General features: G+C 36.0%; 2 protein-coding genes and 1 pseudogene across 20 annotated transcripts in view; 1 reads left to right on the forward strand and 2 right to left on the reverse strand.

Moving 5' to 3' along the window:
• Mettl21a (methyltransferase 21A, HSPA lysine) overlaps positions 1-24,508 on the forward strand; it is an 80,911-nt gene that overhangs the window by 26,873 nt on the left and 29,530 nt on the right. For 10 of the 14 annotated variants that reach the window (XR_015449194.1, XR_015449193.1, XM_021263556.2 and 7 more), the window contains one exon: positions 15,439-15,503. Coding sequence is in view for 8 of the 14 variants with exons in the window: in XM_021263556.2 (XP_021119215.1) it covers positions 15,439-15,492 (54 nt within the window). In the remaining 6 variants the exon portion in view is untranslated. Of the gene's footprint in view, positions 1-1,102; positions 1,292-6,744; positions 12,809-15,438; positions 15,504-24,508 lie in introns of those variants that run through there. The other 4 variants (XR_015449196.1, XR_015449195.1, XR_015449197.1 and 1 more) reach the window with 3 other exon arrangements.
• Creb1 (cAMP responsive element binding protein 1) overlaps positions 1-24,508 on the reverse strand; it is a 64,490-nt gene that overhangs the window by 9,345 nt on the left and 30,637 nt on the right. For all 6 annotated transcript variants that reach the window (XR_015449191.1, XR_015449190.1, XR_015449189.1 and 3 more), the window contains 4 exons: positions 21,808-21,908; positions 19,319-19,461; positions 14,732-14,914; positions 12,806-12,956 (listed from right to left, as the gene is read on the reverse strand). Coding sequence is in view for 3 of the 6 variants with exons in the window: in XM_087206226.1 (XP_087062352.1) it covers positions 12,806-12,956; positions 14,732-14,914; positions 19,319-19,461; positions 21,808-21,908 (578 nt within the window). In the remaining 3 variants the exon portion in view is untranslated. The remainder of the gene's footprint in view (positions 1-12,805; positions 12,957-14,731; positions 14,915-19,318; positions 19,462-21,807; positions 21,909-24,508) is intronic.
• On the reverse strand, positions 4,663-6,757 carry LOC101712163 (ADP-ribosylation factor 1 pseudogene; annotated as a pseudogene).

The following is a 24,508-nucleotide window of genomic DNA, read 5'->3' on the forward strand; positions in this document are numbered from 1 at the left end:
AATAAAATTTATTTTAAAAAAAGAAAATGAACTTTAATGGAAGCCTTCTTGGATTCTTTCAATGTACTAATGTGAATTGAGGCTCTAAAGTGGAATTCTATATAGCACATCCTAAACTTAATGTGTTACATAATACTTGGTGGTGGCGGTATGTATGTTTGTGGCACACAGAATATATTTCAGTTAACACTGTCTTATAGTATGATGCTTAAATGACAGTGTAAAATAAAACTGGATATAAATTTAGCATGATATACTAGCAAGAATTCTAAACTGGGGATTAGAAAATCTGGGTTCAAATCCTGGCTTTGACACTAAATAAGTGTATAGCTTCTAGCAGAGTCCACCACCCCTAAAGGACTGCTTTCTTATCTGTTTAAGAAAGAACTCCCCCCATTTAACATATCCCAAACCAAGGTATCTGTCAGCTTTGTATTAAAGCATATGCAGGAGATAAATATGGTGTGCTATTTTAAAACCAATTTTAACTGATAAGGCGACAGGCATTTTAATATTAAAATATTATATTTTACAGTCAAATATAACATTCAAATGAGCCGCAAATGAAAAATCAGAAGGATCTCTGGTTTAGATTGCTTCTTGAAGCTCCTCAAAACTTTCTGTGAGCAAAAAAGAATAAAAGGACTCAGATAGGGATTGGTTTAAGGCAGTAGTACTGAACCTAAGGCACTTGTGCTGCAGTGGGCTGTTGTCATTGAAGTCCCTAGACCACCATCACTGGTCTAGGGACTTACTGTAAAGATTAGTGACCTCTGATGTCTGTTTCCAAATAAAAAAGGGATTTATGATTTCATGCATTCAGGCAAACAGATGGCCTATAAATTCTGAAACTGACTTATAAACGTATCTTTAGAGAAGATATATATGTATCTTTTATATAATGTTTCAACATCTTCCTAAATTACTGAATTTTTTGCCTTTATATTATTTTGTTTTGCTTATTTCTTTTTTAGTGTCTTCAATCCTTCCATACTATCTGCTCTTTCCTCTTTGCCTTTAAATTTGTATGGCTTTCTAGTTTTCATCTACAAGAATTATATTACTTTAAAAATAAGTGTATTGGTTCTGCCTTTTGCCCCAGGACACAGAGAACTAGGAAGAATGTTACTCCTAACCCTTATGGAAAAAGAGGACAATTGTCAAATTAATGAATGTTTTCAAACCTATCAGAGACCGAAGACCACAGGAAAATGATCTAAAACTCTAAGGAGACAATGCATCTGGAAGAGACAAAAAGAGCCTTACCTGGAGTAGAGGGAATTGGACAATGGTAAAGATATATTTTTATCATTTCATCTAAAATTAGTGAGAATTTGAAAGCCAGACTGAGAATTCGGCCTCTGAAGAGTACAGTAATTGGGAGAGTCTGCATGTTCTTAAAAGCTTTTTTTCCACGAACCTTGACAGTAATCCTCACAACTCACAAAGTAACCCAACCCCTCCACGACATGCAAACTACCACTTTCCTCATAGAAATATACTCTATGTCCATTTCCACGCATAAAAATGATTCACGTCACTACTGTCCTACTGCCACATGTCTAGCCTAAACATTACAAAGCACATGAATAGGAAAGAGAATTCACAGTCCTATATGACACAGTAATCAGAACTAAACTCAAGTATGACACAGATATTGGAAATGTTTAATAGAAAAATTAACGTAACTATGACTAATATGCTAAAGGCCCCAACAGTTTAAAAAGGTGGGTTACTTTAGCAATAAGAGGGAAACTAAGAGGAAATGGAGAAAAAGAATGCTTCTGACCTAATCCTTGATAGAAGTGACAAAGCCAAGTAAAGAATAGTTGAACCTGAAGACAGGACAACAAAAATTGTCCACATTAAAAAACCAAGAGAAAAAGCATGAGAGGAAACAAGAATAGAACAACCAGCAGTTGTGCCAGTCTCAAAACATTCTTCCGTATGTGTATAATGGAATCTTAGAAGAGAGAACAAGGCAGAAAAAATTGAAGAACGTTTAACAGTGTCTTTCAAAACTAATGAGACACTGACCTACAGATCTAATATTAAGGATAAATATAGCAGGATTGAGATGGAAGTGTGTGTGTGCGTGTGTGAAGCTACATGTATTTGCTGAAAATCAAAGGCAATGAAAGCCCTGAAGATGGGAAAAAAGGAAATGTTATGTACATATAAATTTCTTCTAAGAACCAACACAAATCATAAGACAATGGAGTGAGAACTTCAAACTACTGTGAAATATAATGATCAACCCAGAATTGAATTCTAGAATAGTCAAAAAAAAATTTATCCTAATTTATGGAATTTGTGAGTTTCCTATCTGATGTGGCTAAGGGGAAATAGGTTGTCAATCTGTGACCTTGAAATAGGAAAATTATCCAAGATTATTTGGGTGGGCTAGTGTAAACAGGAGGGTTTTTAAAGGGGGAAGAGACAGGCAGAAGATGATATGAATAGGAAGACACAGAAATGCAACACAGACTTTGAAGACAGAGAAAGGGGACCATTAGCCAAAGAATGCTGGGTAGCCAGAAGCTGGAAAAGGTAAGAAAACAGATTCTCTGAGGAACTGGTAAAAATTTTTTCCCACATTGTAGGTTGTCTTTTCACTCCTGTTGGTTTCTCTTGTGGAAAAGCTTTTTAATAAGATGAGGTCCCAGTGGTTATTTGTGCTAGTTCCCATGCAACTGAGGTTTTGTTCATGAAGTCTTTTCCTACACCAGTGTGTTCAAGAGTTCTACCTAACGTCTCTTCCAGCTGATTGCAACTCAAAGCATTTGGCTTTCACAGGTCTTGGACTTTGAGTTTGTAAACCAAGCTCAGCTAATGCCTTTGACAAAAGCTTTACTTAAAATTGGGCTTCAAAATAGAATGTAAACAAGGTTTAATTAATTCATTTGTCAATTTTGCTACCCTCCAGGGGATACTACCTCATCATCATCTTTTGTGCAAATGCTTAATACAGTAAATGCTTTCTGCTAATCTGTGGATGTTAACAGAACTCAGGCATACTCTAGTATGTGTATAAAATCATAATGGATTTGCTGAATGAATAGTTTGCTGATTTGCCTGAGTTTTTACTTCAAGGTTCATTTGACAGTTACTATAATTGTCAAGAAACAAATGCCCACGTTTTCTATTTCTGCTATTTTTTACCATTGCTAGAAAAGCTAAAATACATTATAATTGTAACTATCAAGAATTGTTTATAAAAGCAATGGTTTCCTGTAAAAATTCCCAAAGTAGTTCAAAATGCCTAAGAGTCCAAGAGATGTTTAGAAACATCTTGCTGTATAGCTAAGACACAGGCAACTGAACATAAGAACATTAGGCTAATAAAGATTAAAACAAATAATGTTAGTTTATATATCTACTCTTGTTTACCAGCCTTTTTATGTAATAACTAAAAAACATAATGTGAAGTTTTTGTTGTAAGCCTTTTTATTTTTATTTTTTGTTTTATTTAATTTTTTTTTTGGTACCAGGGATCGAACTCGGGTCCTTGCGCTTGCGCAGCAGGCGGCAAAACCACTGAGCTAAATCCCTGTCCCCGTAAGCTTTTTTAAAAATACTTTATTTTTAAAATTAATGTTCTTGGTATAATTTAGATATACATAATGATGACCTTCATCATAGGGAATTTGTATCTGTACATGGTATATCTTGATTCCTTTTCCCCAAATTCACTCCCTTCCCTTCAACCCCTCTTCACCTCATTATTTACAAAAGCTTTGTTTGCATTTTTTTTTTCCTTCCTTCTACTCCTGCCATTCCCCTTTCCTTTTGAACAGTTTCTTCCTATTTCACATTATCTATTACACATTTTGGTCCTTATTTACACTTTCAGTTTCTCATACCAGAGAGACAATGTGATTTTTACACATGTATCCGATTTATTTCACTTAAGAGTACAGCTTTAAGGTGCATCCACTTAGCTATAAATGTCTCACTTTATTCTTCTTTATGGCTGAGTAGTACTCTGTTGTATAAGAAAACCACATCTTTTTTACCCATTCATCAGTTGATGGGCATTTGGGTTGTTTCCAAGATTTAGCTGTTACAAACTGTGTCACTATAAACATGGGTGTATATATATCGCTGTGGTATGATGCTTTAAATTTTGGGGGGAACATTCCCAGAAGGGGAGTAGCTGGGTCAAATGGGACCTCTAATTTTAGTTTTTTGAGGGATTTCCACACTGACTGTACCAGTCTGCACTCCCACCAACAATGGAGAAGGGTTCCTTTTTCTGCACTGCCCTACCAGCATTTGTTGTTTGTTGATTTCTTGATAACAGCTGTTCTTTCTGGAGTGAGATGGAATCTCAGCATTGTTTTAATGTGCATTTCTCGAATGACCAGTGATGATGAACATTTTTATATATTTATTTGCCATTTGTAGTTCTTCATCTGAGAAGTGTCTATTCATTTTAAATGCCCATTTTTAGACTGGGTCTTTATTTTTTTGTTAAGAGATTTTATTCTAATAGCTATAATTACAGTGCTTGTTGAAATGAAAACTGAAAATAAGTATATAAAATAGTTGATTACTAATTATGTATTGAAAGCAGTAAGAGGTTCCACAACACTAAATAAACCAGTTCTGAAGTTTCCCCAAGATAAATTTAACAGCTCCAGCTTCATCAGTGTTTATCTGCACATGTACAGCACGGTGTGTGCACACTGACCAACCCATGGAGACAGCTTCTGGCACTCAGGACCACAAAGTCGCATGTTTGTCTCATGAGAGGAAAGCGGAGGGCGGAGAGGAGGAAGTAAGGGGAAGGGGGGGGGTGGTTCTGGTTCACTTCTGGTTGCAGAGCTGATTGGACAGCCAGTCCAGTCCTTCACAGAGCCCATCCCCACTGGTGGGTGGCACAGGTGGCCTGAATGTACCAAGTTCCTGTAGTGTAGAGAGTGGAGCCCCAGCTTGTCTGTGATTTCAGCTGCATTCATCGCATTGGGGCGGTCCTGCTTGTTGGCAAACACAAGGAGGATGGCATCCCGGAGCTCGTCCTCAGCCAGCATCCTCATGAGCTCATGGGCCTCGTTCACATGCTCTCTGTCATTGCTGTCCACCATAAAGATCAAGCCTTGGGTGTTCTGCAGGTAGTGGCGCCACAGTTGCCGGATCTTGTCCTGGCTACCCACATCCCACAAAGTAAAGCTGATGTTCTTGTATTCGACGGTCTCAATATTGAAATCTATGAACGGTGGTCACAATTTCACCAAGCTTCAGTTTATACAGAATCATCATTTTCCCAGCAGCATCCAGGCCCACCATGAGAATTCGCATTTCCTTTTTTGCCAAAAAGGCCCTTGAAGAGGGTTGCAAAGATATTCCTCATCTTTGTGGATTCTTGGAAGTGACACTGGCCAGAGAGACGTCAGCAGTGGCTGCTCCCAGCCAGGTGCTGCTTTTGCTCTCACAAGATGGTGGCACTGATGGCGGCCATGTCAGTGCCTGGGGCAGCCTAGACTAGGTCTTTAAATTGGGGTGGGGGGGTGGGTTCTGATTTTTTTCAGTTCTTTATATGTTCTAGATATTAGTCCTCTCAGAAACTGGCTATAATTTTTTCCCACTCTGTGGGTTATCTCTTCACTCTGTTGGTGATTTCTTTTGCTGTGCAAAAGCTTTTTAATAGGATGAGATCCTAGTTGTTGATTCTTTGGATTATTTCCCATGCTATCTGGGTTTTGTTCATGAAGTCTTTGCCTACCCCTATGTCCTCAAGAGTTCTCCCTATTCTCTCTTGCAGCAGGTTTAGCATTTCTGTTTTAATATTTAGATCTTTGAACAGCTGTTCCTCAGTCAAAGGACTACTATCTAGAATATGTAAAGAAGTTAAAAAAATCAGACCTCCAAAATCCAAAAATGGGCATCTGAAATGAACAGACATTCTTCAGACGAGGAAGTAGAAACAGAAAATAGACACGTGAAAAAACGTTCAATATCACTGGTCATTCAAGAGATGTAAATGAAAACAAAGCTGAGATTCCACTCCATGCCAGAGAGAATGGCTGTTATCAAGAAGTCAACCAATAACAAATCCTGGGGGGAGGGGTGTGGGGAAAAAGGAACCCTTCTCCACTCCATTGTTGGTGGGAGTGTACACTGGTGCAACAACTGTGGAAATCAGTGTGGGGATTCCTCAAAAAACTAAGACTGCAGGTCCTATTTGACCCAGTTATTTGCCTTCTGGGAATGTTCCTGGAAGATTTAAAAGCATCATACCACAGTGATATATGTGTACCCATGTTTACAGAGGCATAGTTTATCACAGATAAATCTTAGAAACAGCCCAAATGCCCATTAACTGAGGATTGGATAAAGGTGTGGTTTTTTAAAATTTTTTTTTGGTACAGGGGATGGAACTTGGGACCTTGCACTTTCCAGGCAGGAGGCAGGCGCCAGAACCACTGAACTAAATCCTCAGCCCCTAAGAAGGTGTGGAGTGGCTGGGGATTTAGCTCAGTGGTTCCTTGGCTTGCCTCACAAGCACAAGGACCCGAGTTTGATCCCCAGTACCAAAGAAAGTGTGGAGTAGGATAAAACTCCCACCCTTTTAAAATCCAGCCGTGGCCCTCCAGGTGGCCAGCCTTTGGGCTGAAGCTACCTGAAGAGTGCTAGTTTATCAGTTTAGTAGAATGAGAGGGGCTGAAGGCTGAGTTGATCACCAGTAGCCAATGATTTCATCAATCATGTCTAAGTAATGAATCTTTCATTAAAAATCCCCAGGAGCTAGTTTTGGCACCTTCCCAATAGATGAACACATGGAAGCTTCCAGGAGGGTGAGAAAGAATGGATCACATGTGCTGAGAAGGTGACACACCCCAACTCCACATGGGCACTTTCAGACCTCATCCTATGTATCTTGTCACCTGGCTATTTTATTTATACCCTGTAAAACATCCTTTATAATAAATAGTAAAAATAAGTGTTTTTCTTTGTTCTATAAACCACTCCAGCAAATTAAATTCTAAGAAGGGTACTCTTGATTTTTTTGGGGGGGCGGCAGTACCGGGAATTGAATCCAGGACCTTCTCACTGAGCTACACCTCCAGCCTTTTTTATTTTGAGACAGGGTTTTTCCAAGCTGCTAAACTGCTCAGGCTAAGAGGCTAATCATATTTCTAAGTGCCATTTTCCAATAAAAAGGAACTGGGTTCACAAGAGAAATGGCTGATTCTTAGGATAAAAAAGTAAAAAAACACAAGATGAAAAGTCTAGATAGTAGTGCTAGGAAATAAGGGTATGCTTTAAAAAAGGGAGGAAGGGCAAAGAACAAATTCAAAGAAGGCAACCTGTAAAAGCTCTCAACAGTGAAACCTAAACAATAAGTGTATGGTAATGGATTATAACATCCTTAAATAACTATAAGCCTTAGTGATATAAATAGGGAAATGGGGAAAATCTTCCTTAGGGAAGAAATTCACTCAGTAAATGCAGACAAAGGGATGGGGAAAATAGAAAACTCATTATAGTATCACAGTAATTACAGTGGGCAAGATTTACTAGTGAATATAGGTTGAGATTCTCTAATTCAAAAATCTGAAACCAATGTGACACTCAAAAAGGTTTTGGATTTTCAGATTAGGGATGCTCCAAAGGTTTATCTATGTGACTCTTAAATCAGAAACACTCTAGACTCTTACTGGACTATGCATTTAGGATAAGGAACTTATACTAAAATTAGTGGGCAAACCCTAGGAGGTGTTTGCATAGGCTCTAGGTATCCCCCATAAAATATACTGTAGTGGTTGTAACAAGTAAGCAGAAATTCTTTAATACTCTTGGAGGTGAAGTTTAATTTTGCTCCCCTTACATATGGGCTGAACTTAGCGAAAATTACTTCTAAGAAATGAAGTATACAAAGAGAAATATGGTTAAGTGTGAACTGCAGAAAAGTGGCCAGCACTTTAACCAAGCGATCAAAGTTAATTTCACCAGTAGTTAAAGACACGCTGCTATGTGCTAATATGACACGGTAAGAGCACAGCATGCCAATATAGGATTTTCCCCAAAATCTATTAATTCCATCTAATCATAAGAAAACATCTGACAAACTAAAACTCCAGATTTTCTAGAAGTCAGGTTCCTTTCTAAAGTGGTAGATTCAGAAGGCTACGAAGGACAAAGAAACAAAGTTTCAAAGATTAGAGATGGAGACAAGACAAATTCAATGTGGTACTTAAGACTATATTCTGGAAAGGAGTATAGAAACAAGAGAAATCTCATTAAAATGTGTAGTTCAGCTAGTAGTATATACCAATATACTTCTTAGTTTTGATAAATGTATTCTGATTATGTATTATGCTAAAATTAGAGGAAGACGAATGAAGAGTATCTGGGTACTACTGTGTTTACCAATCTTTTGTAATTCTAAAACTAAAAAGGTTAAAATTATATATTAAAATGTATATGTATCTTTGTGCTAGGGGAAAATACACTCCAGAATATATATTTTTTTTACACTCTAGAATATTAAGTTAACATTTTGGATGGTGCAGTTAAAAGGGGATTACATTTTTAGCTTATGCTTTCTATAATAATAATATCTAAAAATGATTGTAATATACATATTCTTTGGTAATCTGACTCTGTCCATTAAAAACAATGTCAGATATCATCAATCTATTTTCATTCTTTTTTTGGGGTACCGGAGATCGAACTTGGGACCTTGTGTTTGAGAGGCAGGCGGCGGAACCACTGAGCTAAATAAGTCCCCAGCCCCCCTATTTTCATTCTTCATAGAGAGCTATATACAGTTTAATGGAAGCACCTTAATTTACATTAAATACACTTTAGTTGTGTGAATTTTTTAATATTTATGGATTTATTTTCTGAGATTCTGCCTATTTGTAGTCAATTCATTAGTCTTCTGACATTGTTAAAATGTTTCCAGTTTATTTGTTTGCTTTTCTACATTATCTTTTTCTTCCCTGAACAAAAAGTTTTACGTTTTTATATGGTCAAGTCTATTTAACATTTTCCTTTATTACTTTTATCTTTTAAAAAATGTACAAGAGATTGAGGGAGGGGCAGGAAAAGGAATGTGAACATGTACTACAAACATATGATAAAAAAATAAAATCTGCTTTAAAAACCCCCTTTGCACTCAAGTTACCTAATGCCAAGGGTGGTAAACTTTCACCATTTTTTCCTCCCTCTCCCCACTGAGAAGAGCTGTATCCACACTCCACTAACTTTGCACTTGTCCTTGCCTGTGTTGTGACCAATGCACATGAGTTAACACGTTGTTCACCAGTCAAATATATGCTTTCAAAAGCACAGCCCTTTTCCTGTTTTACTTTTAAGAATGCCCTCTCTCAGAGGTGCTGCTGTTTTGGCTGGGATCCATGAACAGACCGTGTGTGAAGAGCTACAAGCTACTAACTTGCAGTTGTCAAAACTTACTGACTTGCAAGGAAGAAATTTTGTTGTTGTAAGATATCAAGCTTAGTGATTGTTAGTGTAGTAATAATACTACATTAATACAAACATCTCTATTTTCTTTTAGAATGATATCTTCATTTTGGACTAAATAGCAATTTGGATAGTGTAGAATTTTGGGCCCTCAACCTTTTCCCATCCAAGTTTAGTTTAAGATAGGCTCAATTTGATGTACAAAAGGGAGTCATCCTATTGAGTATGTTCAGGAGAGTACTTCTCTAACTTTTCCACAAGTACTCACAATAACAGAGGAAAGTAATGAAGGGGATTTTGGAAAAAAGTCCAAAGTAATTACTGTGATAAGAATTTCTTTTGAATTTTTAACTTTTAAAATAGTGTTTATGTCTAATATTTGAACAAAATGAACACCTAAGGAAAAGTATTCCATGTTTACTTCCTGGTGTTGCCTATCCCCAGCACATTGCGCCATGTGCTCTGGTTAGAGGCGCAGGAGTGAAATAGCATGTTCACAGGTTTTGGCACCAGACACAGGTTTGAATCTCAGTTCTAGCAGTCTATTAAAAGATGTGACCTTTGGCAACGTTCTTAACTTTTCTCAGATATTTACCTTCTCCTCCTCTATAAAGTGGGAATATGAACCAACTTCATTGTAGTGGGATGAATAATATAAAGAACCTAAGTCAGAGAAAAGATCAAAATCAGAATATACAGAATTATGAGGTATCAGCATATAGGTGATACCTGAAATACATGAAAGTTCCAGGTGAATGAGCCAAAGAAGAGTTTAGAAGAATAAGCAGTCAAAAGTGTTAAATACTCCAGAGGTAAACTTAAATGAAAAGAGAATACTAGACTTGCCAAGTGCGTGTGTATGGGGGAGTCTTAGCCATTTTATAGACATAGGAAGACTATGGAGGTCACAGAAGCCAGGTTCCACTGAATGGAAGCTGAATAAGTAGAAGCAGCAATAATATGGTAATGAAGGGAAAAAGTAATCTGTGAAAATCTTTTTCAGACTAGTGTAACTAAACCAAGCAAAAGTATTTTATTGGACTCTATAAGTCAAGTAGCTTCTCTGGCTCATGTGAAAAAGGTTCTTAGGAGCTGTAAACCTGTCTTTAACTTGTGTGCCGAGTAGGTGAGAGGGGCAACAGAGGAGATTATAAATTAGAAGGAAAATAAACAGAAAAAAGGAAATGTGGTCGCAAGTCAGTGAGTTTCCACCATGGGCAGTGTTCTTGGCTGTTCTCTAAGATGGAGCAAGTAAGAAGCCACAGTGCTGGCATGCACTATAATCACACTGCTCTCTAGTGTTTTCTGTATGAGGGGAAACATTTTTGTCCACAGAGACAAACTACCTAGACACAATGTGAAGTCTTCCTTTTTTTTTTTTTTTTGTATTACTGAGGATTAAGCCCAGGACATCCAGAGTGAGCTATATCCTCTGCCTTTTCTTAATTTTCCATTTTGAGACAGGGGCTTGCTAAGTTACTAATTTGCTCACACCAAGCTTTAACTTGTGATACCTCCTCCCTCGGCTTCCCAAAGCGGTGAGATAACAGGCACGTACCACTACAGGAACTCTTTAAGTATTTCTTTTGATTTTATAATCAAAAAGATTTATCTTCTGATTGACTGTTCTGCTTAGAACAGCTTTCTTTAGTAAGTGCTGCTGTCTTGTATTTTATAAGCAGGCATCTGCTTGAGACTTCTTTTCTGGGGATAGCAGGGAGAGTACTGGGGATTGATTCCAGGACCTTGAGAACACTGAACTGCATCCCCACTTCACCTGCCTTTTAAAGAATTTGAGACAGAATCTTTAGAAGTCACTAAGTTGCCCAGGATGGGCTCAAACTTGTAATCCTTTAGGCTTAGCCTCCCAGAGTGCTGACGTTCATAGGTGTGTGCCACCATCCCCACCTGCCATTTTAAAAAAGGGTTCATTTCCTTACAAATATTTTCAAACTAAAGATTTATATTTAAAAATACATTTAAAGGGGCCAGGGATTTAGCTCAGTGGTTCTGTCACCTGCCTTCCAAGTGCAAGGTCCCGAGTTCAATCCCCAGTACCAAAACAAAAACAAAAACATTTAAATATGATTTCAGCTTTTAATATCACAACTTCAGTACTTACAGATAGTCACAGATTTGACAGGGTACAAATAAGTCACTCATCTTCTTTCAACTTTCCTCCTAGTATTTTAGAATGGCTGTCACTTCTAATAGCATAATTTACGAATACTGTGACAGCTAAGAATATTTTAGGAATAAAGAGGCTGCTCTGCTGAAACATGAAATCACTCAAAAAAGAAACACTTCAAGAGAGCACTGTAGTTACAAAGTGCTTTCAGAAGAATATTTAAATTCACCCTTAGAATACCATTTTGGGTGGGTGGGGTACCCTATTTACAAAGGAGAAAACTTGCAAGTACAGAAGATTAATAGGTTCTCCTAAGTCACAGATAAGAGGTGGAGCCAGCACTTGAAGCCAGACTCTTCCAAATTCAATTTGTTTCTTTCACTGTACCATAGTATTTGAGGAATCTTGGGGTGGATAGTAGAATGTTTTCACCAACATCAAATTTTCATCTTTATTTACTTTTATTTTCATTTTGTCTCAATCATTTCCATACTAAAATCTTAAGCTAAATATTTAGTAACTTTTATTCTGTTATAAATAATAAAACCATTTATAGCAATGCAGTTACTTTCTGAAAATAGCTTTGTCTGTATTTTCACTGATTTTTGACATGTGGTATTTTCTTTGTGTGGTGTTGGGGACTGAACCCTGGGTGTCCTTGCTCATACCAGGGAAGTCCTCTACCACTAAGCTACATTCTCAGCCATTACATGTAATATTTTTTTGTTGAAGCCTATCTATTTTAAGATTTTGTCAGTAACATGGTATTCCTTAGAATTAATCTATTTTGAAGGACTCTTTTAGGTGTTATTTTGAGAAAAAAAATATTCATTAAAACATGGAACGGCCGTCATATATTTACTTTATTACAAATAAACTGAATATAAAAGTTTAACAGTTAATGTGAATACACATGATACTCCTATATTGAACAATACTACTCATGAAATATAATTTCATATAGCCAGCTGGTTGGAGCAAATTAAAAACATAGCAAAGCTGTGTCTTAGATTTCCTATGGGGAAACTAGAAAACTTTCTGATTAAAGACAGACACAAAATCTTATTAGCCATTTTTAAAGTGCAGTTTACCAAACAAAGATATTTCAGCAGGATCCATCAATTTTACCAGAAAAATACTTGCCGTAAGTGCAAAGATCCTATTATCAGTAGATGTAAAGACACATTTCACAGAATTTGTGGATGTACTCAACCCACAACATCTAAGTAAATGGAATATATGTACCTGTTCTTCATTAGACGAACTTCTCTCTTTCGAGCTGCTTCTTCAGCAGGCTGTGTAGGAAGTGCTGGGGAAGATGCCATAACTACTCCAGGGGCAATGGTGCTGGTAGGTGCTGTACGAATCTGGTATGTCTGTACATCTCCAGAGGCAGCTGAAAAGAACAGCAAGCAAGGCATAAGATACAAACACTGAGACTTCACTCAACTTTGTCAATCATCAATCTGAACATACTTGTTGAATTAGAAGGTAAACAGTAAGGAACAGATGATTCTGGCCAAAATGTCAAAAAAATCAGCAGTGTTTTGAGTCATTCCTCAGAAAGACACCCAAATTTAATGTATTTATTAGTATAGACACTTGGGTAAAAGAAGTCTTAACCTGTGTCTATTTAATCTTATATTTATCTTTCATTGGAATGCAGTTCTATTCTGTTGTTAACATGCTTACCAACCTTAAGTCTAAAAGGGAAGTAGGGCACAGCTGGGTTGATCTTCCTAGATAGAGTATAGTCCTCAATGTCTTCCTTTGATATTGGTAAATTCATATTAAAAAATCTCAAGTAGACTCTTGCCACGACATAAAAACGACCATGATTTTTCATAAAATAGCAAAATAGAAGAGAAAATAAAGCATAATGGTCAACTACTGTAAATTTCTAATTTAAATAAAACTGCAAGTATGAAAAAGTGTACGATTTGATGCCAATTATATTATTTGTAAACATTGTTTTCATGTAAATGATAATGGTTAAGTAAACTCAAGTTTTATTTTTCTAACTAAACAATTCACCATTTGTGAAAAGAAACAATCACCATCAAACTGCTTCTAAAAACAGTTTAAGAAATACTCTGTCCTAAAATGAGAAACCTAACACTATGAGAAAATATGAAAGTCTTTATAAAATTATCCATGTTTGATATCAGTAAAATGTATAATTTGAGTGGAAAAGATTTATATACTAAACATGTTACCATCTTCAAACTGTCGTTCAGAATTCAAATTCACTGACATCCTGCTTTACAATTTTTGAGTACCTGCATGTAAAGTGAAAAGGTGTTTTACTCCCATTAATAAGCAAAACATTATCTTTTTCAAATATTATTTGTTTACTAACAGAATATGTTCTGTAAATACATTAGAGTCCTTTAAATTATGACTCTCTAATTGGTGTTTTAGAATTATCCAAAAGTAATTCTCTGTGGTGAAGGCAAAATGTAATTACCTACCACAGGCAAAATGCAGTATTATTAATGAAAATACTTTTCAAAAACAAATTTACTTGTTCCTCAACCTACAAATTTCTAATCTGGCATAAATTATATTTTTGTAGTATTCAAATGAATTCAACCAGAAATGGTCAACTTTCATCCATAGATTCTTGCAATAAATAACATTCGATTTTTATTTATTTATTTATTTTTTGGGGAACGGGGGATCGAACTCGGGACCTTGCACTTGTGAGTCAGGAACCACTAAGCTAAATCCCCGGCCCGCAAGAAACAATTCTAAACCTCCAAAATTCGTATCAGTCAATAGGTACAGCTTTCAATTTAACATATGATTAAAAAACAAAACAAAGGATCAGAGAGGCTGGGTCCTGCTCAAAGTCAGAGAGAAGTTCCATGCAGAATTAGATCTAGGATCCATCTTTCCTATTTTCTGATTTCTTTCTAACCTACCATGTTTCTCCCATCCCAAAATCCTAAAGGTGTTAAAGATGTGTATTATATTTAAAAAACTGAAAATAGTTGTTTTTATGCCATGACATTTTGGTCCAAGTGGAATAATGGAAGAGTTCATGGAAAATATTACTGAAGAAAAGTTAACTACATTTAATAGTATTTTGGAACATGATACTTACTTTTTTTTAAAGTTTAAATTTTAATTTTTCAAAGAATCACACCTCTGAGTTCTGAACTCCCTTACCTTGAACAACAACTTGGTTGCTGGGCACTAAGATCTGCTGTCCATCAGTGGTCTGTGCATACTGTAGGATGGTAGTACCCGGTTGGGTGGCAGCTGCATTGGTCATGGTTAATGTCTGAAGGCCTTGCACCCCATCGGTACCATTGTTAGCCAGCTGTATTGCTCCTCCCTGGGTAATGGCAACTAAAACCCAATGAAGTTTATTGTTACAAGTTTAATTAATACCATATAAGACTTTTAAAACACATTAAATTCAATGTAGAAAATTTGCAAGACACAATCCTAGGAGAAATTATTACAGTAAATAACATTACCAAGAAGGAGCTGGTACATTCAACTTTCTACTCAAGAAAACCACATTCCATTTTTACAACATAAACATACTCTATGAACTTCATTATAATTGATAATAATGCCTGTTAGTAATTTTTATTTTTATTTGTTTTTTTGGTACTGGGGATTGAACTTAGGACCTTGTACTTGCGAGGCAGGCGCAGTACCACTGAGCTACATCCCAGGCCCTGTTAATTATTTTTAAAACACAGGAAAGTAGAAAAATATCAAATTCTTTTTGAAGTTATTTGGTTTTTAGGAAGTCCTACCTTTGTGATCCGTACTTTATTCCCGCATGAACTAAATAATATATTAATATTTGCTGCTTCAATAGTAAATACATTTTTCTTTCTTTCTTTTTTTTTTGGTACTAGGGCTCGAACTCAGGACCTTGCGCCTGCGAGGCAGGCACAGTGCCACTGAGCTAAATCCATGGCCCGTAAGTATATTTCTTTTTTTTTTTTTTCCCATAAGTATATTTCTTGATGAAGGAAATGTGACTGTTCTCTACTTTCATGCACAGGGGTGAGCACGCAACAGGCACCCAATAAATGGTTGGTTTATAATGCAATTAATTAATAAAGCAACTCATCAGTATATTCTATTCTCACTTTTCTAGCAATTCCTAAAATATATTCAAAATATGCTTAAATAGCCAGGTGCAGTGGCACATGCTTATATCCCAGCTAAGTGGGAGGCTGAGGTGGAAGGATGGCTCATGAGCTCAAAACTAGCTCGAGCAACATAGGAACAACCAATCTTAAAATAAAGAAAAAAAAGGGCTGGGGATTCAGCCTGGTTCTGCTGCCTGCCTTGCAAGCTCAAGGTCCCATGTTCGATCCCTGGTTCCAAAACAAACAAAAAATCCAGTAAAAATATCCACTTAAAGAAACAAGTAAGCTTCTGTAACTTAGTTATTGCAAGTCTCTCATGGAGTTTAAAATTAAGAGTCCAAAATCATTAAGAAAAAAAAATTACTGGCATTTCTGTTACATATCTCAGCATTCTCATAATAATTTTTAATTGTTGATTATTCATTAACCACACTTGTCATTGGTCAGGTAAAAGGAAATTCATCAAGGCTCAAACTAACAGATATTTCACTTTATAAGAAACTGAAATCATCTTTATGCTACAGTATGTGACAGTTAATTTTTTAAAAATTATTTTATTTGGAAGACACAATCTTTTAGATACCAGAATTGAGAAATGTAGGTAAAACTTCTCTAGGAAAAAAAAAATCTCCCTGCAAAGGGTCAACTTTTCCACAGAGAAGGATCCCCCCCCCCAAATTACAGTATTACATATATCAGTTTTAAATGAATTAAGATAAAAGTAAAAATATATGAGATCAACATGCCTGACTTGAGTATGTTACTGTTAGAATGAAATTAGTTTGGGGCCAATTATTAGCAAGCTATGGAAAACTAATAGGCTGAGCCATCTGCACGTGAAAAATTGGTTATGTACTATTTAATCAAGAAATAAGAGTTGGTGGTTATTATTTGGTTTGGCAAAATGACACTTTTAGAAATTAAGTACTGGCACATAAAACCCATCTATTTTAGCTATTCTGTTTTACTTTGACAAGAGGGAAAAAGGATGTATAAGAATTATTCTAAGATTAATTTTGCAAGATTATTTGAAAGAATCAGAACCACAAATGGAATCAAACCACAAATTCTCACAGAGAGTTAATAAGCACTTCCTGTGTTATTTTTTTTTGTACTGGGACTCAAACCCAGGGGTACTGTGCCACTGAGCTACATCCCTGGCTCCATCTATCCACCCATCCACCCACTCATCCATCCCTCCCTCCTCTGAGATAGGCCTTTGCTTAGCTGCCCAGACAGAACTCAAACTTGTGATCCTCCTGTCTCAACTCCCTCAGCACTGGGATTACACAAGTGTGCTATTGTACCCAGCATCTAGTACTGTATATTTAATTATCACTTTTGGGGGGGGACCACACAGCAGTGAACTCAAGAGGAGTGGAAGATAAGAAGATAATTGCATATGCAAAAGTTGGGTCTATAATTCAAGTTCTATCACTAAACTTACTTGATTCTGTCATCCATTCTGTAAAAACAGCCACCCAGTATAATTGTTGTAAACATTAAATAAGGTTGTATAAGGTCGGGGATTTAGCTCAGTGGCACCACACCTGCCTTGGAAGTGCAAGGTTCTTCATTCAATCCTCAGTAACAAAAAAAAGGGTTGTGTATATGAAAATACTTTAAAAAAATTAAGTCTGATTCTAGTGATATTTTTTCTCTATAATAGTTATTCATACACTTGATTATTCCCAAAGAAATTTGAGTTTCAACAAAATCCATTTCCATAAGACAAAAATTAAAAAGAAAAGTCAAGTAACTGTTATGTCTTAGTTCTATATGATTCTATCAGAAATTTAGAAAAAGAAATACAATAAAGCAGAGATTCTGCACATGCTATGTAAGAGGACAGCATGTGCATGAAAAAATGGAGGAGGGCCGAGAATTTAGCTCAGTGGCACTGCCCCTGCATGGGAAGCGCAAGGTCTTGAGTTTGATCTCCAGTACAGGGGAAAGGAAAAAGAAAAAAGAATGAAGGAAATCTATCACCCTTACTATTGGAGGGGGATAAAAAGAAATCTTTGGCTGGGGATTTAGCTCAGTGGTTCTGCCGCCTGCCTCGCAAGCGCAACATCCCAAGTTTGATTCCTGGTACCAAACAAATAAAAAATAAAGGAATCTCTGTGTTTTAATAGTAATAGAACCCTCGATATTTGACAACCATATGTTCATTTTGTAAGGTAAGAAATAGATAAACATTGCTATACATGTGAGTATTCATTATATTGCTTCTTAACAAAGAGAGCAGATAAGGGCTAAAAATAATGAATCAAGCTTTAAAATCTCAAAATATTAATCTCTTAAAACTAATGGTTTTCAGTTGCTGGAGGAGTGGATGTAAAATCAAATATGTAAAGGGATGACAGTACTTCTCTAAACTTCCCTCTTTCAGATTTAGGTATGTTTCTTTTTTAAAAAGCATGCTTTCTAGTTCCAAGTGAGAAATTCTGCAATAGTCAATCTCTGTTACTGACAGGAATATTTTATATATCTTAGGTATGCTGAAGTAGGGGGAAATAAAGGTCATGTGTCAGTGTCATAAAAGACAAACCTTAAATACTAAAATTATCTGTATATGAACCTATCATAAACTGAAAATATACATACACTCATATAGCCAGAGATGTACCTCTGCCAACAACAACAACAAAACTCCTTAAGCTTAGCGAACAAATAGCTTAATCTATCAAGTTTAGCTTTGAAATTACCAAAAATGTTGCAACTTGAGAATGTTTTTATTATAGTTGGAATGCAAACTATATGTAAGCAAAGCTAAGTTGTGCTAAAACTAAAAAACCAGTAAGCTGGGTGTCATGTATAAGGTACACCGAAAGGAAAAGGTAGAGGAAAGAGAGAACATACTATTCACACAAATGTCTTTGACCAAGCAAAAGCAGAATTCAAAAGTAGTTTATAATAGATTTAAGTAAAGATAAAAAGCAAGAGATGTGGGTGTCAAATGAAGCCATCACAAATGGGAACTAATAAATCTGTGGAGAAATCTCTGCTTTGTATGAGCCAAAAAGTGAAGTATTCTGTTAACTTTAGCAGTCTTTATGTTTATATTATCTTTTTGTTTTGTTTTGTTTTGGTACCGGGGATCAAACTTGGGACCTTGCGCTTGCGAGGCAGGCACCGGAACCACTGAGCTAAATCCCTGGCCCTATATTATCTTTTTATAATAAAATAATTGAATGTGCTAGCAGCAGACTAAAACCACTCACACACCTACTTGTAGCAGTATTAAATATGATGATTTTAAAATGCTACATTTAGTAAGAGATGAATAATGATACTTTTTTTGGCCTTAAGCATAGTCAAAGAATGATTTTTTTAATCTGAAAAAACTCATGCTCTCTCAGCATGAAGAATAAAATCTTGAGTTTCATTTAGTTGTTTGAAAAACTTCAGGCTGCACCTACACAAAGCAAAGGCACATGTGAAAGACTTACACACTTGAATAATCCTAACTAAAACTCTGAAGGAAATCCTTCCATTCAGACCTCTGCATACTGAAGAACAATGGAAATACAATGATGCCAGCAAGACTCAGGGATACCTGAGCACTTGAGTCCTTTACCGAGAATATAATCATTAGTTTTTCTTCTCTTTTTTCAGTAAAAAAATATTGATTACTCACTGTACTGTCCACTGCTAGTTTGGTAAATTGGAGTTGGCACCGTTACAGTGGTAATGGCAGGGGCTGATGTCTCCTCCTCAGACTTCTCTTCTTCAATTCTTGGCACTCCTGGTGCATCAGAAGATAAGTCATTCAAAATTTTCCTAGAAAGAGAGACCACAAGTTAAAAATATATAAATTTTAAGAAAAAGTTCCAAAGGAATCAGTGATGCCAAATATAAGAAATAAAACAAAATAAAGAAAAACCATATATTTATATATGTGTGTATCTGTATGTGTATATATAGAAAAGTACTATGAAAATATATTTCTTTGGGGCCGGGGATTTAGCTCAGTGGTTTCGCCGCCTGCTGCATAAGTGCAAGGACCCGAGTTCGATCCCTGGTACCAAAAAAAATATATATATATATTTCTTCATCTCTTTTACATGATTATTCTTACTCTTCTTTTCCACTTTTATAAGTTACTCATCTGCTAAACCACTGTGGCGAACCTATGGTACACATGCTGCAGTGGGCTGTTTATTATCACTGTTCCGAACCATCTCAGTCATCTTCCCTGGATACATTTCACTCTTTTAAAGTATATTCCAGATGTGGTCTAAGTAGTGGGATTCATTCCCTCCACTAGTCTAGACACTAGGTTTTTTACTACTAATAGAGCCTTATAGTATACTGGCTTTGGGGAACTGGTGGTGGGACCATGTTACATCAATTATGAAGAGCGAAGTAGCTTTTTCCCATGAATTTTTAATCCAGAATCTGATACTTGAATAACTGGTTTTATTTTACACTCAAATTCAGAAATTATACAATTATTACTATCACCTTATTTTTGCCTACTTCCCTTGGCTGCTATGCTTTCAAAGTACTCACTTGCCTACCGCTCAGAGTACTTATCATTTAAGTTTCTATCATATGCAAGTTTGATGAACATGACTTCATGTTTTTCAGCTACACTGCTGTTAAAAACATCAAGCCGGGGCTGGGGATTTAGCTCAGTGGTTCCGTCGCTTGCCTTGCAAGCGCAAGGACCTGAGTTTGATCCCTGGTACAAAAAAAAAAAATCAAGCCAAATCAGGACAAGTGGAGGGCCTTTCAAGGACTTATTCTAGGTATAAATTAATCACTATAAAAACAAGTTGTTCCAGTACTATCAATTAACCCGTTTCCCCAACCTGTAAGAGTATCACAAGAACTTTGTTACTTTGCTATAATCAAGACATAGGGGCTATATTTCAGGAATTCATAAACTTAATGGTACCTCTGTGTAGAAGTCTGATTGTAAGGAAGAATACCAATATCTTTCACAAACCTTTCTCTGGATGTGTCTGGTCTCATGGCATCTTACTTTGATTATTAAGGTGTAATTATTTCAGTGATTATTGCTAAGATTAAGGCTACAAGACAATTAAATCAGAGATTTTTTTTCAACATAAAAGCTGTGACTTAGAAGGCCTGCAGCTAAGATATGCCTTGAGTGTATGTTCATTCAACATATACCTAGAAACATAAAATTTAAGACCTCAAAAATTTATCAAGCTGGGTGTAGTAGTGCACTCCTGTAATCCCAGCAACTCAGGAGGCTGAGGCAAGAGGGTCACTGCATGGTCAAGACCAGCCTTGGATGCATAGTTCAATGCCAGCCTAAATTACATAGTGAGACCCTGTCTCAAAAAGTAAAAACGGGGCTGGGGATTTAGCTCAGTGGTTCCGCTACTTGCCTCGCAAGCAAAAGGACCCGAGTTCGATCCCCGGTACCAAAACAAAACAAAAAAAAAGCAAAAACAAACAAAATCAATTTATCAATATTCACTTAGGATTTTTAATTTGATTATGAGGACAGAGAAAAGGGCTAGCTTAGTAACTAAATAACTTCTCACTTAAAGGGGGAGGAAATATACATAAATAGAAGTAATTTAGACTTACAACAAAGAAGAGAATTTTAAGTCTGAAGTTTATTAAACTTTAAGCTTAATAAGATCTGTGGTCATGTCCTTCCTGGAGATATTTAATATGGAGCCAATTTTTACATACAATAAATAGTTTTGGTCTATTTTGGAGGCAAGCAATAGGTCAGGCAATATCCACTATAGTAAGTGCCCCTGAAATTAAGAGGATGTTAGCAAAGTACCACACTGCAACTACTACAAAATAGTTATCTGCTAAGTATTATAGCATAACACATGGTTTGCAAAGGTGAAGCTCGCATAGCCTTAGAAATGACACAACTAGAGAATGCAATAACTTTATCAAATGTATTCTAAACTTAAACAGAAAAGCAGCAGCCAGCACAGTCTGAAAAATAAAAAATCAATGTTTATTCAAGACTGTTAGAGCAAGAAGTGATCTTTCTGTACAATAAGCTTCACTGTATTAGGGAGAAGTAATCTTTATGGTACTGGCTTGAGCAGTTAACTGGGCTTTTGACATCTCTATCTACAGCTAAGATTTCCTGCAATCTTGGATTCTAATTATTAAATCTCATACCTGTAGGAAGGCCTCCTTGAAAGAATTTCCCTTCGTTTCTGGGAATCAGTTACGCTATCCACTGATTCCTGTGAATCTTCACTTTCTGCAATAGTTGAAATCTGAAAATAAAGAAGAGCTTTATCATGATAATCAAACTTAGTTCCCGTAACATTTTATAATTAAAACATTTGTCCTTAATTTCTTTCAGGACTCCATGTAATCAGTCTTGGATGCATTAGTTATTACTTGTCAGTTTTTTGTCTTATAGTTATTATAACAAAATCACCAACAAAAATAAGGTTTTGGACGTAGTGGAAAGACTAAATATTTGGTCCTAAATCTATACAAGTATTTTCCTTTACTGTGCAAACGTCACAAGTACATTTACAGTAATACAAATAAGATTGGCTACCCCTCACCACCTTCCAGATACTTGTTTTAGCAACTTTATATAAAGTTCTTTACTACAAATAGACATGTTTCAAAGCTAGCATTTTACAATTATTTTTATTTTTTATTTAATTTTCTTTTTTTGTTACCGGGGATTGAAGTCAAGACCTTGCACTTGTGAGGCAGACAGCAGAACCACTGAGCTAAATCCCCGGCATTTTACAATTACTTTTAAACAAACATTCAAGGTAGTTTTGGTTAAGTATTCCTAGACTAAAAAATAATGAAGATAAGTGAATAAAGATTTACATGGAACAACAGAAACTAGAATTTATGGATGACTTACTATGTGCAAGGTGCTATGCTAAAGTACTTACATTACTTAATATAGTAACATCAGGCACTAAGTGGTACCTAACCTTAACTAAAACTCAGCAAAGTGACAAAGCTAAGAAGCAGCAGCTCTCCTGTTAATACTTAGCATTTAGAGATCCTTAACAGTATCAAAATCCTGGTACTTTCAGCCTCAAACCAGTGCTGGCAGAAGCAACAACCCAGTAGCATTTTTTAGACCATTTCTAGACTAGCAGTTCCCTCACCTATGCTTGTCTGATAAATCTATATTGCCAGTTTTCTCTAGTCTAAACTGCTGAAGCCTCAGGCTCTTTCCTAAACCAGGTGCACATGATGCTGTTAGAAAGAGAATTAGATCTAACCAAGATAAAAGGGTTAGCTCATCAAAATATGTGTATGACAGTGGCAGTAAGAAAAATCATATTCAGAGGTACCTGAGAAACTCCAAAGGTATTCTTTATGTAGTCCAAGCCTAAGGATTCTAGAGAGTGGGTACTTATTTTGACAGTGTTTTGTGACATGCATCATCACTTAAAAAAAAATCAGGTAAATCTAGTAACACTTTGCAAAGTATACTTATAATAAGGTAATGTACCCATCCAAATCCTTTAAAGTAGAGGTAGTACAGTTTTTCACACTATAAAAAATCTTTCAGACTTTAAAAAGCAGGCAAGGATTAACAAATCCAGAAAGGATAGCTAAGACCACGAGCAAGGCTGAATTTAGTCTATGATTCTTAACAGATTAAAAATGCTACAGATTACTGCTAAAGAAGCATGTAGAAAAATTTTCCATTCATCAATAGCTGTTGTAGTTAGTTTCGTCAACATAGTTTCTGCACAAACTTTCTCAGAGATGTAGAGCAGATCAGGAACTGTGAAAAGGACTTAGCAGAGTGTCAGAAATTCCAGAAACAACAAAACTAAGGTCAAAGTAAACAGTATTGTGATAAATTGTTTTTTTAATTAATAAATACTCCATTCAAAATCCTAACACTTCCTCTGGGCTTTCTTTCTTTGCCCTCTGCTTGACTCACACATGCGCCATCCTTACAACTACTTCTTAAGGACATTTTATGATTTAGGAACATTTCCTTCTGATGTGAAACTCATTAAAACAAGCTATATAAACCACCCACAGGACAGTTTGGAAATTAAGTATTACTTTTTTTTGTATGTGATCTTTCATCTCTCCTCCCCAAACTCAGTGGATTATGACACTTAGTACAAAAAAGGTTGCCCTCCTCCAATCTATGAGATTTTGTCAATTCAGACAAAAGTAATGACCACTATTTAATAGATTACATTAATTATCTTTTAATACAAAAGGAATTCAGACAAAACAAAACAAAAATCACTGGCACAGAATGTACCAACATCAAGACTGAAACTATGGAGTTTGAATGATTATGATATGTCCATATAGGTCCACTGATTTTAACAACGGTACCAACCTTGTGTGGGAAAGTCAACATGGGGAGGGCTATGTATGTGTGAAGCCACAGGGTACATGGGAACTCTCATCTTTTTCTCAATTTTGTTGTGAACCTAAAACTGCTAAAATTTTGGGGTTAAAAAACTCAACCCATACCGGACTAAAAAAAGAAATCATGTAAAAATCCATTTTATAGATATAGTTCGATACATTTAGCAAATTATTACAATTATCACACTTCAATGATGGAATCCCTCCTGTCCTCACTTCTTGACATCACTTATTAACTTCTTCCTGAATTCTTTAAGTAGATCTTTAATTTTGGCTACTTGTGACAGTCAAAATATTTCAAAGAGCCAAACCACTACTTAAAAAGTTTTAGATCTGCATTTCTCAACTTTGATTTGTTTAAAAATGATAGCTCCTGTTTATATGACAGGGAAAAGCCCTCGTTTTTATCACTTGAAATTTCAAAATAAAGCAATGGTAAAATGTTAGGGGTTTTTTGGGAAAATTATACACAATCCACTGAAAACTTACA

Source organism: Heterocephalus glaber, unplaced genomic scaffold, assembly GCF_053883595.1.
Source record: "Heterocephalus glaber isolate CG9 unplaced genomic scaffold, H.glaber_assembly_v1.0 deba00000621, whole genome shotgun sequence".
NCBI classification, from domain to species: Eukaryota; Metazoa; Chordata; class Mammalia; order Rodentia; family Bathyergidae; genus Heterocephalus; species Heterocephalus glaber.